This window comes from Pleurodeles waltl, chromosome 6, assembly GCF_031143425.1.
Source record: "Pleurodeles waltl isolate 20211129_DDA chromosome 6, aPleWal1.hap1.20221129, whole genome shotgun sequence".
NCBI lineage: Eukaryota > Metazoa > Chordata > Amphibia > Caudata > Salamandridae > Pleurodeles > Pleurodeles waltl.
The window spans coordinates 321,131,627-321,154,565 of record NC_090445.1 but is presented as its reverse complement, the minus strand read 5'-3'; the positions used below and the strand labels follow the sequence as shown (position 1 = coordinate 321,154,565).

Genomic DNA, 22,939 nt, shown 5'->3' with positions numbered 1-22,939 from the left:
GAGAGTATGAACTTTCATGAGCCTGCCTTTGATTCTGCGGCATCTGTGTTGAATGAGGAGTCACTTTAGGTATGATGTGGCATTTGGTGACCTGGATGTCGATATGACTGAGCATGATGCCAAATGTGACTCCATACAATGTTGTTTCCCAACTGCCGATGAGTTTCTCGATGTCAATAACCTTGCCCTCGACGTCAATGTAGTAGATTTTGGTGGTGGTTTCAACAATGAACGCCTGTGTTGCATCGAGTGCCTTGACGCTGATCATGGTGTAACTTGATGTGACTTCGAGCCTTCATGCAACGCTGTAAGCCTCAACGATGTGTGCTTTGACTCCAAGTGATGCCATGATATTGATCAGAGTCTTGATGACAGACTTCAAAGAGTGTCTCAACTGAGACGTTTCCATCGTCGGACTCTTCGGCATCGACTGAGGAGGTACAAGGGCCCTCGACGTTGATAATGAAGGGGAACATACCAGTATTTCTCTCACTGCTGATCATCTTCTTGACAACAGCGGTAGAGAATGATGTTTTTAAGTGGATTTTTCAAGTTCTCCGTCTGTAGTTTTAGACCCCCCCTAAGGTCACTTGGAGGTTTTATCTTTCCTCTCTTGCATGGCGGGCAACCTGTTCTTCACTCTCTCTCAAAATCCTTTTTGAAAAGTAGGTAGCAGGTGTCAGGGGAGTGCGAAGAAGGCAAGCACGCCACACGCCACACGCCACACGCCACACACACACACACACACACACACACACACACACACACACACACACACACACACAGTATGGGTCAGATAGTGCCATTTTCTTGCCACCAGAGGGGCATGTGGTGAATAAAGCTGGCATTCTGTTCTGTATGACTGAAAAAAAAAAAATCAGTCAGGAATATGAAGGAAAGTATCCAAGGTACTTTAAAAACATCAAGAGAAAGTTAAATCGGTAAGCTGAAAATAATTTTTCTGACAAAAAAAAAAAGTAAAGAAAAAAAAAAAGAAAAACTGAAGAGCTAATGGTCAGGGATCTTCACTAAAAGAGCCAGAAAGAAGAAATGATAGAACTGATCCTGTCTCCTCACTCTCAACCCTGGGGCATGGTGGGATACTGGAGGTCCTGGAAGTCTTAAAGGCACGGTGTCAGTGTTTTCATTGTTATTGTTTCTAATCCAGCCCATTGCCTAACAATGCCTTGGGTATTTTCCTTCATTCTGCTGTAATGAAACCTGTGTTTTTTTGCACTCTATGCTTTCTTTCTTTTTTCTGTCTTACAGAAATGTGAGTACAACAATGTTTAAAAAAACAAATTTCAATGAAAGTAGGCAATTTTATATTATATATATATATCAGTGGTTCCCAATCTGTGCGCCGCGGCTCGCTGGTGCGCCATCAAAACTAGCCAGGGGCGCCGCACACAGTTTGGGAACCACTGAGCTATTTATAGCCCTTGGGCCAGTTCGTACAAAATAAAACTACTCAGTTGTAGCAGCTCTTTTTTAATTTTGTCCTTGAGCGCCCTCTGGTGGTTAAACACAACTAAAGGGATTCTACATTTCACAATATTTAAACAGTTATGTTATAACTACATAAAAATGAGACCTGCCCATTTTACTAGGGTTACCGTCAACCAATATTTTCCCCTTACTAAAAAACCCTATGCATGCTGTAATTAAACAACTGTTACATTTTTATTTTTTTACAGTTATATATAGAATTACAATACCTTCATTGGCATCATCCCAATTCTTTTCAGGGAGAAAAATGGATGTACTCCCTAGGCCAGGCTTACATCCCCCACCCGCCAACAAAAAGTAACATAATGGGGAGCCGCAGCCAGTGGCCAATAGATCAAGGGAGCCGTGGGTCGAAAATGTTTGGGAACCACTGATATATATATATATATATATGGAAAATGTCATTTACCCAGTGTACAAGGCTACGGCTGAAACACGTTGGTAAGAGGTCTTTTTGTACTTCTGTCAATAGATATTTTTTACAACTACCGAAGGTGTCTTGGTTTTCCTTCAAAAAGGCAAGGGAGCACGTCTAGTAATATATATATATATATATATATATATATATATATATATATATATATATACATAGAAAATGTCACTTACCCAATGTACATCTGTTCGTTGCATTTTGTGCTGCAGATTCAAATGCTGTGCATATCTCGTCATCTAGTGTTGGGCTCGGAATGTTACAAGTTGTTTTTCTTCTAAGGAGTCTTTTTTCGAATCACAGGATGGAGTGACTCCTCCCATCAGTGATAGTTCGCATGGGCAGACTCCTTTGTTAGATTGTTTTCCCGCAGGAGGGTGAATTAAGGAGTGAAAGATTGTGTATGTGCAAATATAGATATATAAAAGTAAATAAGATGTCCATGCAAATGTATATACATATGTACAAGTAAGTACTACAACGACTACAGGCTCCCCGGGAGGAGGGATGGCACGTGTGAATCTGCAGTACTACATGCCACGAACAGATGTGCACTGGGTAAGTGACACTTTCCATTCAATGGCTTGTGTAGCTGAAGATACACATGCTGTGCATAAACTAAAAAACAGTTCTCCTCCCAAGTAAGCAGTGGTTGACCGTAGGAGTTGAAGTAGTTTGAAATACTGTTTTTAGCACTGCTTGCCCAACTTTGGCTTGATGTCTAGATAACTCATCCACACAGTATGCATTGCATATGTCTGCCATTGGTATATTTCCTAAGAATGGAATGGATGCACCCTTTTTCCTAGTGGAATGTGCTTTTGAAATTATTAGTAGTTGCCTTTTTGCTTTAAGGTAGCATGTTTGAATAATTCTTACAATCCATCTAGCCAATCCTTGTTTTGAAATGGGATTACCTTTATGAGATTGTTGAAAAGTAACAAAAAGTTGTTTAGTTTTCCTAAAATCTTTTGTTCCGTCTAAATAATACATTAGGGCTCTTTTAAGATCAAGAGTGTGTAAAGCTCTTTTAGCAGTAGAGTCTGGGTGTGGAAAGAAGACAATTTTGGATTTGTCCTAAGTACTACTTTGTGTTTGTGCACTTGGAAGAAACGTTCTTCTAGAGTAAATGCCCGAGTTTCACTTCCTCTTCCTCTTCTTAAGGAAGTAATTGCTACAAAAAAAGGAACTTTCCATGTTAGAAATTGAATAGCGCAAGAGCGCATGGGTTCTAATGGGGAACCCATAAGTCTTGTGAGTATAATATTGAGATTCCATGCTGGAACTGGTAGAGTTCTAGGTGGAATAATGAGCTTAAGTCCTTCCATAAATGGTTTTATGACAGGAATTTTAAACAAAGAGGTATGATGTATGTTTTGTAAGTAGGCTGATACGGTCGTTAGATTAATTTTAATAGAGGAAAAGGCAAGATTTGCTTTTTGTAAATAAAGCAAATAACACACATTACCTTGTACTGATGCTTTAAGTGGCTCTGTATTTTTAGGTTGACAGTAGTATACAAACCGTTTCTCGTTTATTTGCATAGCATTGTCTGGTTGTTGGTTTATGTGCTTGCCTTATAACGTTAATACATTCTATTGGAAGCTGTACGTATCCAAATTCTATGACTTCAGGAGCCAAATCGCTAAGTTGAGCACACTGGGATTGGGATGCCTTATGTGACCTCTGTTCTGTGTTAACAGATCTGGTCTGTTTAGAAGCTTGTGACGTGGTACTACTGACAGATCTAGGAGTGTTGTGTACCAGTGTTTGTGTGCCCACGTGGGAGCTATGAGTATCATGGTAAGGGAAGTGTGATGCATTTTGTTAACAAGAAACAGAATTAAAGGGAGAGGGCGAAAAGTAAAAGCAAATATCCCTGACCAGTTGATCCATAGAGCATTGCCCTTAGACTGAGGGTGTGGTTTTCTGGATGCAAAGTTTTGTTATTTTGCATTTTCGCTTGTTGCGAAAAGGTCAATGCTCGGTGATCCCCACATTTAAAAGTAATATTGAATTACATGTGGGTGAATCTCCCATTCTTGTATTTGTTGCTGTGTCCTGCTAAGAAGGTCTGCTAGCTGGTTGTGTATTCCTGGGATGTATTCCACTAGAATGTGAACGTGATTTTGAAATGCCCATTTCCATAATGTTTGAGCTAGAAGTGACAATTGGGATGAGTGTGACGACCCCCCCCCCCACCGGTTTTTCAGATAATACATTGTTGTCATGTTGTCTGTTCTTATTAAGACTGTTTTGTGTATGATCTGCGGTTAAAATGCCTTGATGGCTAATAATTCCAAGTGGTTTATGTTGTAAGTTTTTTGTATTGAGTCCCATTCCCCGTGTTTCGTTAGATTTTTGAGATGGGCTCCCCAACCTCTCATTGACCCTGTGCCTGAGACCATTGTTGTGAGAGACACTGTTGCAGTGGTCTCAAGTTTAGCCTCACATTTGATACTATTGCTATGCATGATGGCATCATTCTCAATAGTTTCATGGCAAATCTTACTGTGTAAGATTGACTGACCTGCATTTGTGATATGAGGTATTGAAAAGCCTGTATCCGTTGTGGATTTGGGTAGGCTAATTGTAGGAAAATGCCACTGTTGGCATGGTTACCCCATAACTTTTTGCCTTTTGTTGATGCCAGCTTTGATTGGAAGTGTGCTGGGACCCTGCTAACCAGGCCCCAGCACCAGCATTCTTTCCCTAAAACTGTACCTTTGTCTCCACATTTAGCACAGCCCTGGCAAACAGATAAGTCCCTTGTAAAAGGTAGCCCTGATACCAAGGGCACTGTGGCCAGGGAAGGTCTCTAAGGACTGCAGCATGTATTATGCACCCTGGGGACCCCTCACTCAGCACATGCACACTGCCTCACAGGTTGTGTGTGCTGGTGGGGAGAAAAAGACTAAGTCGACAACCCACTGCCTGTGGTATAGGTAAGTCACCTCTCTAGCAGGCCTTACAGCCCTAAGGCAGGGTGCACTATACCACAGGTGAGAGCACAGATGCATGAGCGCTATGCCCCTGCAGTGTCAAAGCCAATTCTTAGACATTGTAAGTGCAGGGTAGCCATATTGAGTATATGGTCTGGGAGATTGTCAGAAACGAACTCGACAGTGCCAACAAATTTAGTATTTAGGGGCAACCCGAACCCAGGAAATCAGACTCCGGACGACCTAAAAAGAAGCAGGACAGCTTAGCTGAAAAACCCTGCAGAAAAGTTTTACGACGACAACTACTTTGCCCCCAGCCCTACCGGCTTGTCTCCAACTTCAGAGAACCTGCACCAGCGACGCATCCTGTGGGCCCAGCGACCTCTGAGGTCTGCCCTGCAACTACAAAAGATCAAGAACTCCTGTGGACAGCGGACCTGTCCAACCAAAGAAAGAAGAAACCATCTTTAAAGGGACTCTCACCTCACTCCAGAAGCGCGAGTCCCCACCACTCTGCACCCGACGCCCCGGGCCCGTACCTAGAGAAACTAATGACCCAGAGAGGATTCCCAGGCGACTGTGATGACGTGTCTACCCTGAGCTAACCTCTCTGCACCCCCATGACGACGCCCGCAGAGGGAATTCCGAGGACCCCCCTGACCGGGACGAGGATAGCCAATGCCTGGAGAAGCACTGCACCCGCAGCCCCCAGGCCCGTGAGAAATTGACCACTGGTGCAGCAGTGACCAGCAGGCGGCCCTCAGCCTTGCCCAGTCGGTGGCTGGCCCGAGAAGCCCCCCTGTGCCCTGCCTGCAACGTCTGAGTGACCCCCGGATCCCTCTTTTGAAAACTATTCAACACCTAACGCCCTGTTTGCCCACTGTACCTGGCCACCCATCTACCGCTGAGGGTGTTTTGTGTGCCTACTTGCCGCCCCCCAGTGCTCTACTAAACCCCCCTTGTCTGCCCTCCAAGGACATGGGTACTTACCTGCCAGCAGACCGGAACCAGAGCACCCCCTGTCTCCATAGGCAATGTTATTCTGACTCCTCTTTGACCTCTGCACCTGACCGGCCCTGGGTTGCTGGTGCTGGGTGTTTGGCGTTGATTTGAAACCCCAAGGGTGGGCTACCTATGCCCTGGAGACTAAACTTGTAAGTGCTTTACTTACTGTAATAACTAAACTGTACCTACCTCCCCCAGGAACTGTTGAAAATTGCAGTGTCCACTTATAAAATCACTTATTGCCATTTTATGAAAAAATGTGTACATTACTGTTTTGGTTCAAAGTTCTAAGTATTACAATGCAAAGTACCTTACATTTAATGTACTTACCTGCAATCTGAATATTGTGGTTCTAAAAATAAACATAAAAATAATTTTCTACATAAAAATGTATTGGCCTGGAGCCAAGTCATTGAGTGTGTGTTCTCATTTATTTTCTGTGTGTGTACAACAAATGCTTAACACTACCCTCTGGTAAGCCTAACTGCTCGACCACACTACCACAAATAGAGCATTAGTATTATCTATTATTATCTCTCAATCCTCTTGGGGAACCCCTGGACTCTGTGCACACTACATCTCATTTTGAACTAGTATATACAGAGCCAGCTTCCTACACTAATGCTGAATGAGTATTGAGAATTGCACCTAGATAAGGTTGAATTTGTGCTGGCTGAAGATGAGATTTCTGGTAATTGATTGTGAACCCTAATGTGCGTAGTGTATCTATTGTGTATTGTGTGTGTTGTTGGCATTTTAGAATAGTACTGAATTTTATTAACCAATCGTATAGATAAGGGATGCCATGTATGTGGTGTCTTCTGAGGTATGCAGATACTACAGCTAAACATTTTGTGAACACTCTTGCTGCTGTTGTTAATCCAAAGGGTAGTACTTTGAATTGGTAGTGGTTGCCTAATATTACGAATCTTAAATACTTGCGGTGAGCTGGATGTATGGGAATGTGGAAGTAAGCATCCTTTAGATCTAACACGGTCATGTAATCTTGTTTTTCTAACAGGGGAATACGTTCTGTAGAGGAATCATGTGAAAATGTTCTGACAGGATATATAGATTTAGAGGTCTGAGACTGAGAATGGGAATGAGAGTACCATCTCTCTTTGGTAGGAGGAATTATAGCGAGTACACTCCCGTCCCTTGCTGTGAGATGGGAACCATATCTATTGCCCCTTTCAGTAATAGGAGTTGTACCTCTTGTTTTAGTAGAATAGTGTGTTCTGGAGAGTCTGTGAGAACGAGGGGTAATATTTGGTGGAGGGGAGATGAGCTCACGGCAATAACCAGGGCGGATAATTGAGAGTACCCACTGATCTGCGGTGATGTTTTGTCATTGAGAATGAACTGTTGCAGTCTTCCTCCCATAGGAGACGTATGGGATTGTGGGATGTTTGTGAAGTCATTGTTTAGTGGGTGTGGAAGCACCTGTTGAGGCTGCAAATTTTCCTCGGGCCCTGAAATTTTGTTCTCTGTAAGGGCCTCTAAATGACCCTCTTGAGTAGTACTGCTGTTCTTGTTTTGGATGGGAGGTAGAAGCCTCTGCAGTTTGGGTTTTAAAACCTCAGCTAAATTAATGTTTTTGAAAGGAACCCCAAAATGGTGTGGTATAAAGGGCTCTTGTGGCTTCTGCTGTGTCATAGTCTTTCCTGAGTATCAATAGCTGTGTCCACCTCTGTTCCGAAGAGTTGCTGTTTATCAAACGGTATATTAAGGACGGTATGTTGTGTTTCAGGTTTAAAACCGGAGGACCTCAACCATGCATGTCGTCTAATTGTGATGCTGGTATTAATTCCTATAGCTGCAGTGTCAGCTGCACCTAGATCAGACCTAACCTGATTATTTGTTATGGCCTGACCCTCTTCCCCAATTTGCTGCGCCCGCTTTTGGTGTTCTTTGGGTAGGTAATGCAAGAATTCTTGCATCTCATCCCAATGTGCCCTGTCGTATCTTGCCAAAAAGGCCCGGGAATTGGCAATACGCCATTGGTTGGCTGCTTGTGCTACCACCCCTTTGCCCGCATCATCACATTTTCTGCTTTCTTTGTCACGGGGTGGAGTATCCCTCGAAGACGGACTATTGGCACGCTTCCTGGCAGCACTGACCACAACAGAATCTGGTGGTAATTGTTGTGTGATGTGAAGTGGATCTGTTGGTGCAGGCTTATACTTTTTGTCAATCCTCAGTGTTAGAACCCTAGTTTTAACTGGTTGTTTAAATGTTTCCTCTGAGTGCCTAAGCATACCAGGAAGCATTAGCAAATACTGGTATTGCTTATGAGATGAGGATAGTGTACTAAAAAAGAAAATCCTCTTCTAAAGGTTCTGCATGCATTTGTATCCCATGGTATGCATCTGCCCTAGATATGAGTTGGTTATAAACCCTACTACCCTCTGGTGGAGATGGTTTAGTAGGGTAGAAATCTGGATCATTAGGTGGTATAGGATCAGAGTCATACATGTCCCATGGGTCTACAGTGTCTCCTTGTGAATAAGTATGAGAGTGTGATGGTGACAGTGGTGATGGTGGTGGAGAAAGCTGAAGAAGTTTTGGCTTTTCCTTCCGCTTGAAAATGTTTGCTGGTGGTGGGGCAGTATCAAGAGTCTCTTGAAATGCTAGCTTTCTTTTAGTCTGTGGAGGTGGAGAAGTACAAATCTTTCCAGTCTCTTTCTGGATTTGTATTCTTCTCTGCTAAATGCCCATAACCTCTAAAATAGGTTGAATGTCCGACTCCTCCATCTGATGTTCAGAGGTATATTTTGTGCCCTTAGAGGAATGTTCAGTGAATGTTTTGGTCATTTGCTTCATTCGAGCTGAAAGTCCTGTTTCATCTGTATAGGATGATGTTTGCAGCTCTAAATTCGAAACAAGGTGTTTTGGTTCGGAAGCTGTTGGCCGAGGTTTCGGCTCCGAAGCAGAGCGTACTCTTTTCAGATCCGATTATTGTGGGCGTCGGCTCAGTTCGGAGGTTGAGGTTTGAATTTTTCCGCTCGACCCCGACACCGAAACAGGCGTGACCTGTTGGAGTGTTTTGGCCTTTTTCGGCGCCAAGCCCAAGGGTCGGTCAACAATTAGTTTTTTTCGGGTGGAACTATGGCTTGACAGCAGTGATACACCCAAGGACTTGATTGATTTATTTAAAGTGGGTGGTGGGGCAGGTGTACTCACATACTGCGCAGCTACTATAGGCTGGCTGTCTTCGTCTGAACCTTGCTTGGAGTCTGGGATCGAAATTGCCATCTGTGCCTGCTCCTCTTCGAGGGTGCCTGTGGTAGACTCTGTTTGCTTGGACGCCATCTCCAGTCTTCGTGCCCTTTGATTGTGTAGTGTTTTCTTCGATCGAAAAGACAGACACGCCTTACAGCTTTCCTTACAATGTTCCGGAGAAAGACAGAGATTACAGACAAAGTGTTGGTCAGTGTAAGGAAATTTAGCGTGGCACCCAGGATAGAATCGGAATGAAGTCCGATCCATCAGGCTATGACGCAGAAGGCCTGAACAGGCCCAAGGAGGGTGCGAGCGCCATAAAGGGCATTTCCTTGATCCCAATGGTACTATTGTATCGAGTGCAGAAGAAACTGCGTTCGAAACAATACTGATGGTATGAGAAAAGTTTGATATAGTATAGAGTTTCCAAATCGAAAGTCCCGGAGCGAGAGGGAACACGTCCGAACCTGGCAGCGGAAAGAAAACAGTCTAACAAAGGAGTCGAGGCCCATGCACACTATCACCGAGAGGAGGAGTCACTCGATCCCGTGACTCGAAAAAAGACTTCTTTGAAGAAAAACAACTTGTAACACTTCGAGCCCAACACCAGATGGCGAGATATGCACATCATGTGTATCTGCTGCTACACATGCCATCGAACATGTATATTTGCTATATGCTCGGGATCCCCGCACGTGGGCAAGAATATTCAGTGCTTACGACTATTGATGAGGATCCCCAGGAAGAGAATTTACAGTGTCAATACAACACTGTAAAAAGTAGAGTTCTGAATGATGTTTTATGGGGAAAAGTTCTTGTTGAAATCCTTTAATCAGACTTTGATGTACAGGTTTGGATAAATGTGCTGTCAAACGCCCACGAACTGTACAAGGAAAAACAACATGGCTGATATCCTAACCAATGTCAGAAATGAATGCCAGGCGTGTATTGAAAGACTTAAGTGGGATATAGCTATAGAAGAAACATATGAATATTATGTATAAAACCAGACAGGTGAGAAAGCAAGGCTTGTACAGCTTCTTAGCATTTTGAGAGGGGGGCATTGTCAGATTAGGCACCAGTGATTGTTATTATCTATTACTTCCAATTTGTTAATCCCAGAGGTCTAGGTAGAGATTAAAGAGTAAGTAATACAGGACGCCTTATGCTCCTAAATAAGGGGTGAATTCCGGGAGGAGGCTCTTAGTAGCTGAATTCAACTGTAAAGTAGGGCAACAAACCCAACAAGGAAACCATTGTCAATGTTACAGGTCTAGGAAGACAAGAAGGAACATTTTTACAATATCTATGATCAGAAGGGTGACAGACTTAAAACTACTTCCCGGGAGGAAGCCCACTGTGAACTCCTAGTAGATAACACATTCGTTTAGCCAGGCTGTGAGACACAGTTTTCAATGGTCAAAATAGAGTTGGAAGACCATAGTGGGTGCAGAGGATTTATTCTACTATTATTGAGATGTTCATGATTGTGATCCAGTAAGGACCCTCGTTGTTGATCGTTTATATTATGAAAGAAGCCCATAAAGGCAAAAACGTTAAAATGCATGACTGTTTTGGAGGTTGTTTGGTGAGAAAACAGTAGGATGGTGTATCTGGCCTTGGAAATGTTTGCAGGAGAGCTTGGGACTTTGGAATATACTGTAGCAGAAATGTCATCTAATTTCCTAGATTTTGCATACCAAGTTTTGGTAAAAATCCTGGTATTTCTTCACTGATTGAGGCACTGCTGCACAGCCATGCCTACCTATAGCTGAAGGTTTTTATATATGGTTATTTACAACTTTATCTTGGTCCATTTGAGATACATGGATATTATTTTTATAAGTAGCCCTCATTCAACAGAAGCTTAGTTGGATACCCTAGCTGGGATGTTGGCATCCAGCAGTTTGCTGTTATGAACTTTATGGGCATAAACGGAAATTCACTACCATTCCACGCCTTCTGGCATTAAGATGAGGGTGTTGGGGGGGAGGGTGGGAGGCTGCAGAGATTCAAGCTCTCTTTTGGTTTTAGTTGGAGCGCAACTGATAAGAGCCATCACGGTTGTTTTGTACGTTGTCCACACTAGATTTGTCATTAAGCCCAAACCGTGAGCATTTTGCACTGCATGTCTGTATATGTGTAGGGGAGGGCCCTGAAGATTTCCAATGCCGCCACCATTTTGATGGGATGACAAGAACCCACATCCCGGGTAAGCCAGAGACTTGCTCTCTATAGCAATCGACCTAGATCAGGGCCAGATTCTTCAAAATCATTTGACAGCAAAATGTATGCATTTCAGAAATTGATTGCAGATGTTTGAAGACAAAATTATTGTACTTCCAAAATACACTGAAAGCATACAGTTGAATGATATTTTATATTGAGTGCTGAATTCCTATTGCCTGTGTTTCAGTCTAGTGCACTTTACTCTTTTGACATTTTGTTTTTAAATGAAAATTCATAAAGATGAGAAATTAAGTAGGTTCTTTCAGCTACTGTCTTTTTAAAGTTCAACAATACACTGCAAATTTAGGTTCTGCATGTCCTACATGTGCAGAAAGATTCTTATGTTATTTATTAAGATATGTATGTATATTTGACAGAATCCCATTATGCAGAATTGAGACCTATGAATCACTAAAGAGCACTTTACTTGACCTTGAATGAAAGCTTCACAGGGGCAAAGTCCTGGGTCCTAGAAAGAGAGTCTATACGTGAGCTTATGCCAGTGTGATTTTCACCATTACCATCTTATAAAAGGGTTTCAGGAGCTACTAACATTTTTCAATAGGTAATAAATTATTTTTATGACACATTTTAGTGGAGTTTATGTAACAGGTTACATGTGCCAGGCACAATATACCAATCTCTGAACAAGAAAAGCAAACCAAAGCACATAACCACCCAGCTCACCACCCCTGCCTCCCATAACAAGTACCCCTTGCCCCCAGATAAAGTCTGACAACAATCAACCCATTCAGGATTACAAGAAGCTATCCTTTGTAAGTGTGCATTTCAGTCTCCAACATTGCATTGAGAGTTTCCCCTGGAATTATGGGAATACCCCAATAGTCTGCCCACGTCCCCCATATTTTCAGGTATGTTTAGTGACAGCCCTGAGCTTCGTTCACTGTTTTTTCCATGCTCATGTAGCTGCCTAATCTCCTCCGCCAATCCTCATTAGAGGGAGAGTTTACACCTTTCCACTGGCGAGTGACATCTTGTTTCGCCGCAGTCACTCTCAACCAAAGCAATGTCAGTCTGAACCGGCTGTCATCAAGATCTAAGTTGACATGTAGGACAATCTTAGGATCCAAAAGTATAATCCATCCCAGTGCCAATCCCAAACAGGGAAGCACCTTTCTCCAGTATGGCTCTAACTGGGTACAATTACAGGTCGTGAGTCGAAGGTCTCCATCCTGCCCTGAGTGAGGCATGTGGGGGAAGAATTCACACCCATCTTCCACAGTTTGTGTTTCGTAAGGTATAACCTATGAAAATACTTCAACTGTATAAAGCAGAGCCAGTAGAAAAGTCACTCTTTTTGGCATGGTTACCCCCAAATGGTTACTCTCCTCCAAATTTGGTTGCTTTGGTACCCTTTATACCCCACAAATGGCATACTGGTGTACCCCTGTAAGTCCTTAGTATATGGTTCTTAGGAACCCAGGGCATTGGTAAATCAGGAATCCCCCATGGGCTGCAGCATGTATTATGCCACCCATGGGAGCCCATGCAAACTACCTCTGCAGGCTTGCCACTGCAGCCTGCGTGAAAAGGTGCATGCACCCCTTTACTACTGGTCACTGCACCAGGTCACTGTAAGTCACCCCTCTGGTAGACCCTCCTAGCCCAGAGGGCAGGGTACAGGTTCCTGAGTGTGAGGGCACCCCTGCATGAGCAGAGGTGACCTTATGAACTCCAGTTCCAATGCACTGACTTCGGAAGTGCGAGGAAGCTATTTTAATAGTGTACAGGCCACAGCTACATAATCGTAACTCCGAGCCTAGGCATGTTTGGTATCAAACATGTCAGAATCATATCCAAATACTAATGCCAGTATTGGTGGCATGATTCCATGCACTCTGAGGGCTCCTTAGAGGACCCTCCAATATTGCTCTGACCAGTCTTTCAGGGTTTTCTGGCAGCCCGCGTTTCTCTAACCCCTCAGACAGGTTTTTTCCCTCCTGCTGCTTGACCAGCTCAGGCAGGGTAAGGCAGAACAAAGGATTTCCTGTGGGAGAGGGAGGCAACACCCTTGGAAATAGATGTTACAAGGCTGGGGTGGGGTAGGCTCCCCAGCCATCGGTGTGCTTTGAGGGGCACATTTGGTGCCCTGCTTGCATAAACCGGTTTGCACCAGTCCAGGGACCCCTGGTCCCTGCTGTGGCATGAAACTGGACCACTCCACTGTCCATCACCACCCCAGGGGTGGTGCCCAGAGCTCCTTCAGGTGGCCACTTGATTCTGCCATATTGAAAGCAAGATATGCAGAGGCCCATGGGAGCATCATAGTGGCCATGTCAGTCAGGTGACGACAGTAACCCCTCTGATTGATGGTGACTGTGCAAAGTGACCAAACTCCCCTTCAGGGCTATTAGGGACTCCCTCAAGGGTGGGTCAACAGATTCAGCATGCAAATCTCCACCAGGACAGCTCTGCGTCAACCTCTTCTGCTCCTGGCCACCGGAACTGCAACTGGTCACTTCAGGAATCCACAAGACTGCAACTCCTGAGACGACCACGCCTTGCAACATTGTTTCCCCAGCTCCTTCCAGCAACTGCAACATTTCCACGGCTGTGCATCCTCTGGGGTCGGCAAGGCTTCAGCTGCGCCAAGAACGAAACTCCTTGGAGTGAAGGAGTCACTCCCCTGCAACTGCAGGCACGTAAGGCAACGACGTCCGGCTGCGTGGATCTGCTCTCCTCTGGAACTGGGTGGATCCTGCAACACAGATGGTGGTCTGGAGTGGTCCTCTTTGCCCTCTGTCCATTTTGGGAGACGGTGAGCCCTTGCCTCGCCTTGCAGGATAGTACCCCCCGTGCACTGCAACTCTTGCAGCAACCAAGGTTTGTTGACTCCTCCTCCAAGGGATCTTCAGGCACCAAGTAGCCCCGACCTCCAGCACTTCACCCTTGCAAGGACAGTCTCTTCTCTGCTGCTCCAGCGACGTGGGACTCCTCTCCATGCCTGATGCAGGGGCCTCACTGCAACTTACTGTGCCTGCCGCCAGTGGGTTGTCTTGGGGGGGGAGGGGGGGCAGCTGCAACTACTTCTTCTGGCTCTCCCAACTACTGAGGGTCAGCTCGGACTCCCTTCCAAGGGTCTAATGCCCCAGACCTTGCTGGTCCTCTTCAGCCTTGCAACTCTTCTTTTGCTCCAATTTGTATTTGCCAAGGCTTGTTGGTGGTTCTCCTGATCACTGACCATCTGCAACCCAGCAACTGACGTGAGACATCTGCACGACTCCAAGGAATTTTCTGCAGCTCAGGGGCTCCACAGCTGATCTTCTTCCCCTGTTGACCCGGATCTTCATCCACAGAAGGGTGGATAGTGGCTCCTGCCACGTCTGGACACTCCATCGTGGACCAGACTTCGTCCCCTTCTTTTGCAGTTCTGCTTCTTCCAGAACCCACCCTTTGGTTCCTCTGGTCTGGTCCTGTTCTTGCAAAATCCATTTTCTAAGTCATCTGGTTAGTCCTTGGGAAGACCAGGTACTTACCTCTGCTCTCCTGGTCACTAAGGGTCACTTAAGTACTCACCTCCGGGGGTCACGTATTCTCCCAGCTCCCCTCTAAAGAATCCATATCCTGGAGCGGCGGGCTTCACCTCACATTCCACTATTTTAATATATGGTTCGCCCCTCGCCTAGGGCGTGAGCTATTCTATAAGTAATCAAGTTCAGTGTTATTATAATAAGGTACCTTTATTTTTGGAACACTGTGTGGCTCCTTTCAGGTGTGACAAGTTGCTTTGTGACTGCTGGGGTACTGCAAGTTCTTTGCACTCAACCAAGATAAGTCTTGGCTGTATATCCACAGCTACCTCTAGAGAACCCTGCCATCCTAGACACTGTCTTCAGCCACTAATAGTGTTGCCTGGACCTGTTATAAGGTGCCAAAACACCAGGCCAGCTTCCTACAGAACCTAGCTGTAATTGCAGATTGTTGCGGACATGCACTAACTGCAGCCCACACCTCAGCCACTAGGGCACCCAGATCCCAACCCCAGGCGCATGTGCCAGCATCAAAGGAGTCAGCCATGTGATGGATAAGTGAGCAGTACGCTGCGTCACGTTGTGGTTTTTCTCAGTTCTCCCATGAGCAATTTCGCCTCTAAGGGGTTCAATTCTGAGAGGTCCTCTCTGTCCAATATGAGTGTTTTAAGGCATGGCTAAGATGTAGCTAATGATAGAACTGGCTGAGGTGTAGGTCAAATTCTTGCTGTAGGGTATGGTAGGATTTAAGTGCTTTGCCCGCTATCAAGTCGCCCAGGTTGTGCCAAAGAAATCCCATTCACGGAATCCCTCCAGACAGAATCTGTCGCAGAACAGTGCCCACTCACAGTGGAGTCTCTTCCAACAGTTTGTTGTTCCACCCAATGTGTCACAGAGTGGTTCTCTAGTCACAGGTGAAAGAGGCAGCCACTCCCTCTCCTCCCCTGAGCAAATGATGGATTGGGGTACCTTGGAGTGCCCATTTTTAAGAGGCATACCACCACTCATTGATGATCACTAGGTGGGAGTTTCTGTAGTATGGTTCAATGTCAGCCATTTCTATCCACCCTTATTTGTGGATTTGAAACATCTGGATAGGGCAATGTGCAGGAATCTCTAATCCCATAACAAATGGCAAAGCATGGAATTGATCTGCGGAAGAGGGAGTGTAGCATCTCGTATAGGTAGTTCTGCAGCTGTTATAGAAACTGTGGGAGTGACACCATCTTGAAGAATGCGGATCTATCTAGGAGCGACATGGGGAGGGCTGACCATGTTTTAATGTCAGTCCTCAATTTGGATGTTCATCTCCCACGCCATTTTGACATCCAGAGTAAAATACACTTCCAAGTAATACAATTCTCATAGGACTACCTGCAGGTCGGTCGCCCTACCCAGATACGGGGTAAGTGTTAGCCGGAAAGATTGATGATTTGATTGTATCAATAAAGCGGCCTGACATTTCACCAAAAATTAAGCACCTTTGGAGTGTTATTGGATCAGATATATTGGGATCGATCAAGAATATTAGCATGTAGTCTGTGTACAGAGCCACCCTATCTGACAACTGGTCTCCTCATTCAAACCCCTGCACCTGTGTGTCGATATGGAATCGGCAGCTGAAAAGAGGAGTGGTTAAAGGGTGCAACCCAGTCTAGTACCCCCATATATTGGAAAGGATGCCAATGTTTTGTGCCCACCTGAACGCAGGAGGTCAGATCTATGTATAGTAGCTCAACATAGGCAGTTAATTTAGGCTTGAAATTAGGATGCCAGAGAACAAACAAATAGTTCCAACCGGCGGAGGCAAACCCATACTAAATTTCTGCCCATAGCACCACAGTTGGCTGTCTCAGTCTATTTGCAGGGCCAGAGCATTATATACCTGCCAAATAATATGTCTAGTGGTCAAGTGTGGCGAGAATCTTGCTTGGTCTGAATGTATCGAATTAGGGATTATCCCAATTAACCGATCAGCCAATGCTTTAACAATGAACTTTACCTCCAAGTTGAGGTGGGAGATGGTGCAATATGGGAACACACCTCTGGGGAACGGCTTGGGAATTATCAGGATCTTCACCTTGCGGAAGTCAGGGAGCAGCTGCGCGGCTTTCACTGCCTCCATCAGTGCCTGTTCCAGGGGAATGCTCAATTTATGAATGACTGACTTGAAAAATTCTACCTTCAAACCATTAGGGACGGTTGCTTTTCCCTGATTTCAGGCGGCTCAGTGCTGCCAAAACCTCTCTCGCTATGAGGTCCCCCTCCAAAGATTGCCTCTCAAAATCCAAGAAGGACTGAAGGGCAGATCAAGCACAAAGCTAGAGATCATCGCCTAGAGCTGTGCATCTCACTGCGCATGTACTTTTGTATAGTATTGCGCAAATAGTCTGGATATGTCTTTGTCACCAGTAATTTTTGAGTTATCGGAGTCAACAATATACAAAATAGGGGTGTATTGTTTTTCATTATGGCAGTTGGTGAAGTACCTTGAGAGAATTATTTATCCCCATTGATAAAGACACATCTGTGAGGCTAGTCATATTTTCTTTATCATCATCTAGTGTTTGCTGCAACAATAACAGAGTTGGCTAATTCCCTATGTAGTTCAGGGCCTGAATCCATGAATCAACATGCTTCCAGGTCCTGAATCCGCAATTGTAGATCATTTACTGATTGCAGCCTTCTGCGTTTCCTCCCCATTAAATAATTTATGATATTCCCCCCAAAAGGTCCCATAAGATACTTGGGGAATACACTGAACCCTAGTTCTGGGAAAAGTATGTGGTTATGGCCTCATCTAGCTAGTCTTTGCATGCCTTACCTTGGAGAGACCAGGATGCCAACCTCCACCACATCAGGACCCTGACAGGCCCGCCCATGATGTGCATTTCCACTGGGGAATGATCTGAATAGATTGCATTTCTATCAAAATCGTTCAGTTAAGGAGAGATCATGGATCTGCCAGGTGCTCCAGGCTGCGGCTGTTTGAAAGGGCCCAAAGGGTTCTTGCCCATTTTAAGTTGGTAGACAGCAAATCAGCCGACAAAAGAGGGCATCGCCAATGTTTTAAGAATTTCTCAGGACAGGCTTCTTCACAATCATCAGGGAATCCCACTAATCAGAGGTTGTTCCTCTGGGCTCTTCCCTCCACATCTTACACCCTTGCCGCCAGTTTTCTTGAGACAGAGGATAGACATGCAATAATCTTCTTTATCTCCTCCACTGTGTCTTCCACCCTTGCCATACAAATTTCTGCCTTCTTTAGTCTGTCTCCAGCTTGGCGGCGGTCTTGGCACAGCAACTTGACATTTTCCCCCCAGCACAGATCTTAACCTGGAGCAGATCTTGGGACTGGTCAATGGCTCCAAGGATGCTGGCAGTGTCCGATGTGGCGCCCCTCGTCTCATTTTCCTCCTCCGTCAAGGAGTCAGCCGGCTTCATGGTTGGTTGGGTGGTGGCACCGATCCCCCAGAATGTAAAAACTTGTCTAGCGTGAATTGTTTGCGGGGTCTTCTCCATAGTGATAATGGTCGCCTCAGCAGTGGTGCAACCCTCGGACTACCAGTGTGAAATCGGAGCCTGTCACAACAGCTCTTGAGGCAGAAAAAAACACCCCAGTGAGGTGGCCTGACCACTCAATGACTGTTGTGGATGGCACCTCCTGAGGTGTTGTCAGTCCATTGGAGGGTTGCAGCCTGTGTTCCACAGGCAGACTCACACTGGCAACAAGATGGCGATTACAAATCCCCCGGAGTAGTGGGGCATGACAGGCGGTGGCCCGGCAGCCAGTGGTTCAGAGAGCTCCCAGAGCAGCCCCAAGGGCCAGAACCCTTCGATGGGATAGGCCATCAGCCCCTCACTGGCGGTGGACAGTCGACAGTTTGGCAGGGTCTCCTGCAGGCCCTGAAACCCGTCTTCCCTCGCCCTCACCTTCTGTCTATCCAGGGATGTTACCTCTATGAATCATAGCCAAAGAAGGAAGCAGTGGCCTGGAAGGCAGGCTAGGGCCTAGCAGTGCCAGCAGTTGATTGTTGAGACCCAACACTCACCCTGATACACTGAGAGGGCCTTGTGGCATCCCCTGCCTACAGGGGGCCGCCACCTCACTGCTCACTCCGGTGCTCACAATGGGATGGTCTATTTCACTTCGGGGTCCCCCTGCAGCCTGCCTTCTGCCACGCTCTCCTTTGCAGCCAAGCCACGTTTTCAGCATCTGGGCCAGTTGCGGCCTGTCGGTCTGCAGCACCATAGAAACTAGACAGGATCCCTGGGTGGCCTCCCAGCCTCTCGCTGTTAATCCACAATGACTGAGCCACCCCGCCTCTTGATCAAGGGGGGGGGGGGGGGGTGAGGGGCGTTGTGACAAGATTGTTCAGCACCAAGTTAGTTTCCAGCTGCCATCTTCAGAGTTTAAGCCACACCCCTGTAGGTAATGAATTATGATAAGCAGACAATGATAGAGAACAATAGGCACAAGCAGTATTGGGCCCAGAGACCTAGGCAGGAACCATAAGCATTTTTAGCCACAGACTTACACAGAAGTTACAAGCGTAGTTTCAATAAAAACAAGTTTTTATTGAAATCATCAAGAAAACAAGTTGTTACCTCTACTTCTGGCATCTTGATTGAGACCTCCTCCACTAGTGTGATCTTTTCAGGGGAAGATTGTAAGTCTCGATCTATAGCTGCCAGGTAAGAAATAGTAATTGTCCATAAAAAGCAGATACTAGAAACCAACAGTCCCGAATAAAGGTTTTCACAGAAGCCACGGGTGGTGGGGGGGGGGGGGGGGGGAGGTAGGAGCAAATACCATGACATCTACACCTCCAAGAAGGCCTCTTCAGAAAACACAAAGGAAAGTGAATAAATACCTCATACAAACACCATATAGATATTTTCAATCTCTTAACAGTAGATTGTAAAATTGGGGAACGACGAGATATACAACATAAGGCATAGTAACAGTAAATGCTTATATAGGAACCCCTTTGCGGAATCAGAAAGACACACACCAGAACACGGATGACTAAGTAGAGGCTTTAAAAAGATATCTTTAGAAGGGAAATAAGGAGACACGCATTTAAACCAGTGTTAAGGTATTTACAGGAGACACTGAGGAGCAACATCATATGACCTGGATAAAAAAAAACTCTATAGAACCCTGCGAATAGGAGAAGGTGGACAAAATATTTTAACATAAAAAATACATAAGTACCTATGAGCAGGCCTATATAGAGGACCACCTTGCAGGTTAATCAATAACATATAGAATTGGGTGAAAATCTCCACAAGCATAGGAGATCTGGTGTAATTGAAACTTAGAGGAATCATACCCTGGATCTTCGGTACCCTGGCACATTTACAGTGAGAGTGGCATCAGAACCTGGACACAGGCCTGGTGGAAGTCAAACTCTGGCATAGTGGGCACCATCCCATTTTCAGAGCTGTGCTGCCATGGAGTTCTGGCATAATCAGACGACTGATATATCCAAAGCCCTGCATCATCATTACCGCACCATAAAGAAATCACTTGCATGCTCAAAGGCCAGGTATCAATGGAGCATTGATGAACAGCAGTAATATAAATAGAACAATGGCTTACACAGAAAACTAATATTTAGTGTAGTGCTTTATAAATAATAAGGCAGGGATGTAAATCCCGAATATTGGGCCTTGAGAATGCAAAATCTGTGACAGAGCTCTGAGAATTCCAACCACTGGCAACTGCTCAGGGTAGCATTTAAACCAGTTCTTCTTTTGCCCACCATATCACCTCTGTTTGGACCCAGCCGGCCAGGTGCTCCCTGAACCCCACACAAACAATAAATAGCTAGTCTAGCCCTGATTGGGGCTCATCAGTCAGACATAGATTGAATCTAGTGGCACAGTGAGCAAGGTACCCAAGTCTGGGCACACTCCTGCCACTAAGAGTGTTATATCAAATACACAAAAGGTGAAGGGATGAACCATTGCAAGAAGTCTAATCACTATCAATTGCCTGGGGTAGCGTTCCTACCCATTGTCCTTTTGACCATCATGCCACCTCAGTCTGGACCAAGCCATATGCAAGTCAGTCTTGATTTTGCCCCAATTTGAAGGGTCTCACCCAAACTACTCAAATCCCTCCAAAACCACTTGATGAGGTCTTACCCTTCCTCATCCTTCATCAAAGCTCCTTCTGGGGATGCTCTCGCACCCTTATCCAGAGCTGTGATTGCCTCCCTTAATCAAGCCATTTTCACACAATTTATGAAGACAAGCCAGATCTTCCCACTCCTAAAGAAACCTACATCAAAAGCTGAGGACCTCTCCAACTATGGTAAGCAACAGGTAGATCTGGTAGGGTATTAATGCACCGCTTTATCGTCTTGAAAAGTGTTCTTCTTTTATTGGTGGCTTCATGGATGGTGTTGGAATAGTACTTTGCTTTGGTTGATGTGATGAGCTGTGTGTATTGTACTGAGGAAATTCAGTATCATGAGGTCATCAAGAGATCTGCTTTTTTTCTATTTTTTTCATGTCCACAGATGGATCATTTTTTGCCAGCAAGGTAGTTAGGGTACCAGGGGGACTGTCACTGTATGTTTTAATTAGAGAGTGGACGTTTTCCAAATAAGTGTTGAAGTTGTTTATTTGGCATCAAAATGGAATTGTTAGGATTACAGAGTTCAAGCATTATGTTGTCTATACAGAATTCTTTGAAGGATCTGAAGGTTTGGTCTTCTCTTCTGTTTTGACCTTGGTTCGTTAGGAAGACACAGAGCAGGGAGATAAGGATGGCAAAGTGATCGGTCCAGTCCAGGGGAATGAGTAGATTGCATTGGATTAGTGGTGATGTTAAAAAGACAAGATCAAGGATGTGGCCTTTGGAGTGCATTGATTATTTGCCATGTAACATCACGTTGAGGGTGCCAATGAGGTTCAAGAGGGTGCCTCTTGTTTCTTTTAGTTTGTATTGTCTGGAAGGTTGAAATTACGCGAGAAGATTGTGTGGGCGAGCAAGATAGAGAAGGTGATGAGGAGATCTGAGAATTCATCAATGAAGTCCATGCTCTGCGTGAAAGATCTGTAGACAAGATGGAATGGGGGGGGGGTCTGAGCTGCAAAGACTAGGAAATGACATGCCAGAACCACCAAGGAGTTAAGTGTTACTTGCCTGCCTAGGGTGGAGGACCAGGAGGACTTGTGGATGAGAACGAGGTACCTTCACTCTTTCTGTGAGTGATCCACGTGATTGTTGCTTTAGTCCGTAGCTCTGTGATGAAGAGGGCATAAAGCTTGAGATAGGCAATGAGGCCTGCATTGCCTGGTGCATAGAGTACTGCACAGCGAGCAATAATGAGTATGAGTTGGAATATGTGTTCTGTAGTTTGAGGATATGTGGTAGTTAGTGGGATGTGTGTGAGATTGGGTTGTGTTGCATGAATGCTTTGTGAATGTTTAGGCGATCTAATTCTGTGTGCCAATTCTGTATGCGACTGTGGGACTGGCAGTATGGGCTTCTGGGTGAGGCTTATGCTTAAATTTTACCTTTCAGGTTTCAGTTGAACAGTGGTTCTGGCCCAAGGCCCTTCCTGAACCATGCAGGCCCAAACATTTGATGTTCTGGACTGTCTCTTTTGCAGGGGATACCTGGGCAATGGGACACACTGAGGAGTTGAATGAAAGAGAGAAGGGATGAAGTTGTGTCACTTTCAAAGCAAATGAATGATAGGAAAAGAAGTCCTCTTGCCTCGGGTCTTCTTTTTAAACATAATTTTCGCTGGAAACCAGTGATGTCACCACCTGTGCAGGTGGATTATGGGAAACCCAGTTACTTCCGGTGCAGAAGGATGGTGGGATAGAAGTCCATTTGTTTGGCTGCTTCTTTTAAAGACGTTTTAGGCAGTTAAGCAGTGTTGTCACTTCCTGTGCACATGGATGATGGAAAGCATTTTTAGAAGAATGACACGCCCATCCACATAGCGACTGCACTCTTCGAGTAAATTTGTCTGTAATCCTGATGCCTAACTAAATTAGCTGTTAGTACCGTTATAAACATGTATTTAAAAATATATAGCAATACCTCCTAACTAAATACTTAAAGTCTCATTCAGCCCTTGAAGGAT

General features: G+C 45.1%; 1 protein-coding gene across 1 annotated transcript in view; it reads right to left on the bottom strand.

Moving 5' to 3' along the window:
* REC8 (REC8 meiotic recombination protein) overlaps positions 1-22,939 on the bottom strand; it is a 1,036,252-nt gene that overhangs the window by 776,348 nt on the left and 236,965 nt on the right. Inside the window, exon 7 of the mRNA XM_069238146.1 lies at positions 19,437-19,516. Coding sequence (XP_069094247.1) covers positions 19,437-19,516 — 80 coding nt within the window. The remainder of the gene's footprint in view (positions 1-19,436; positions 19,517-22,939) is intronic.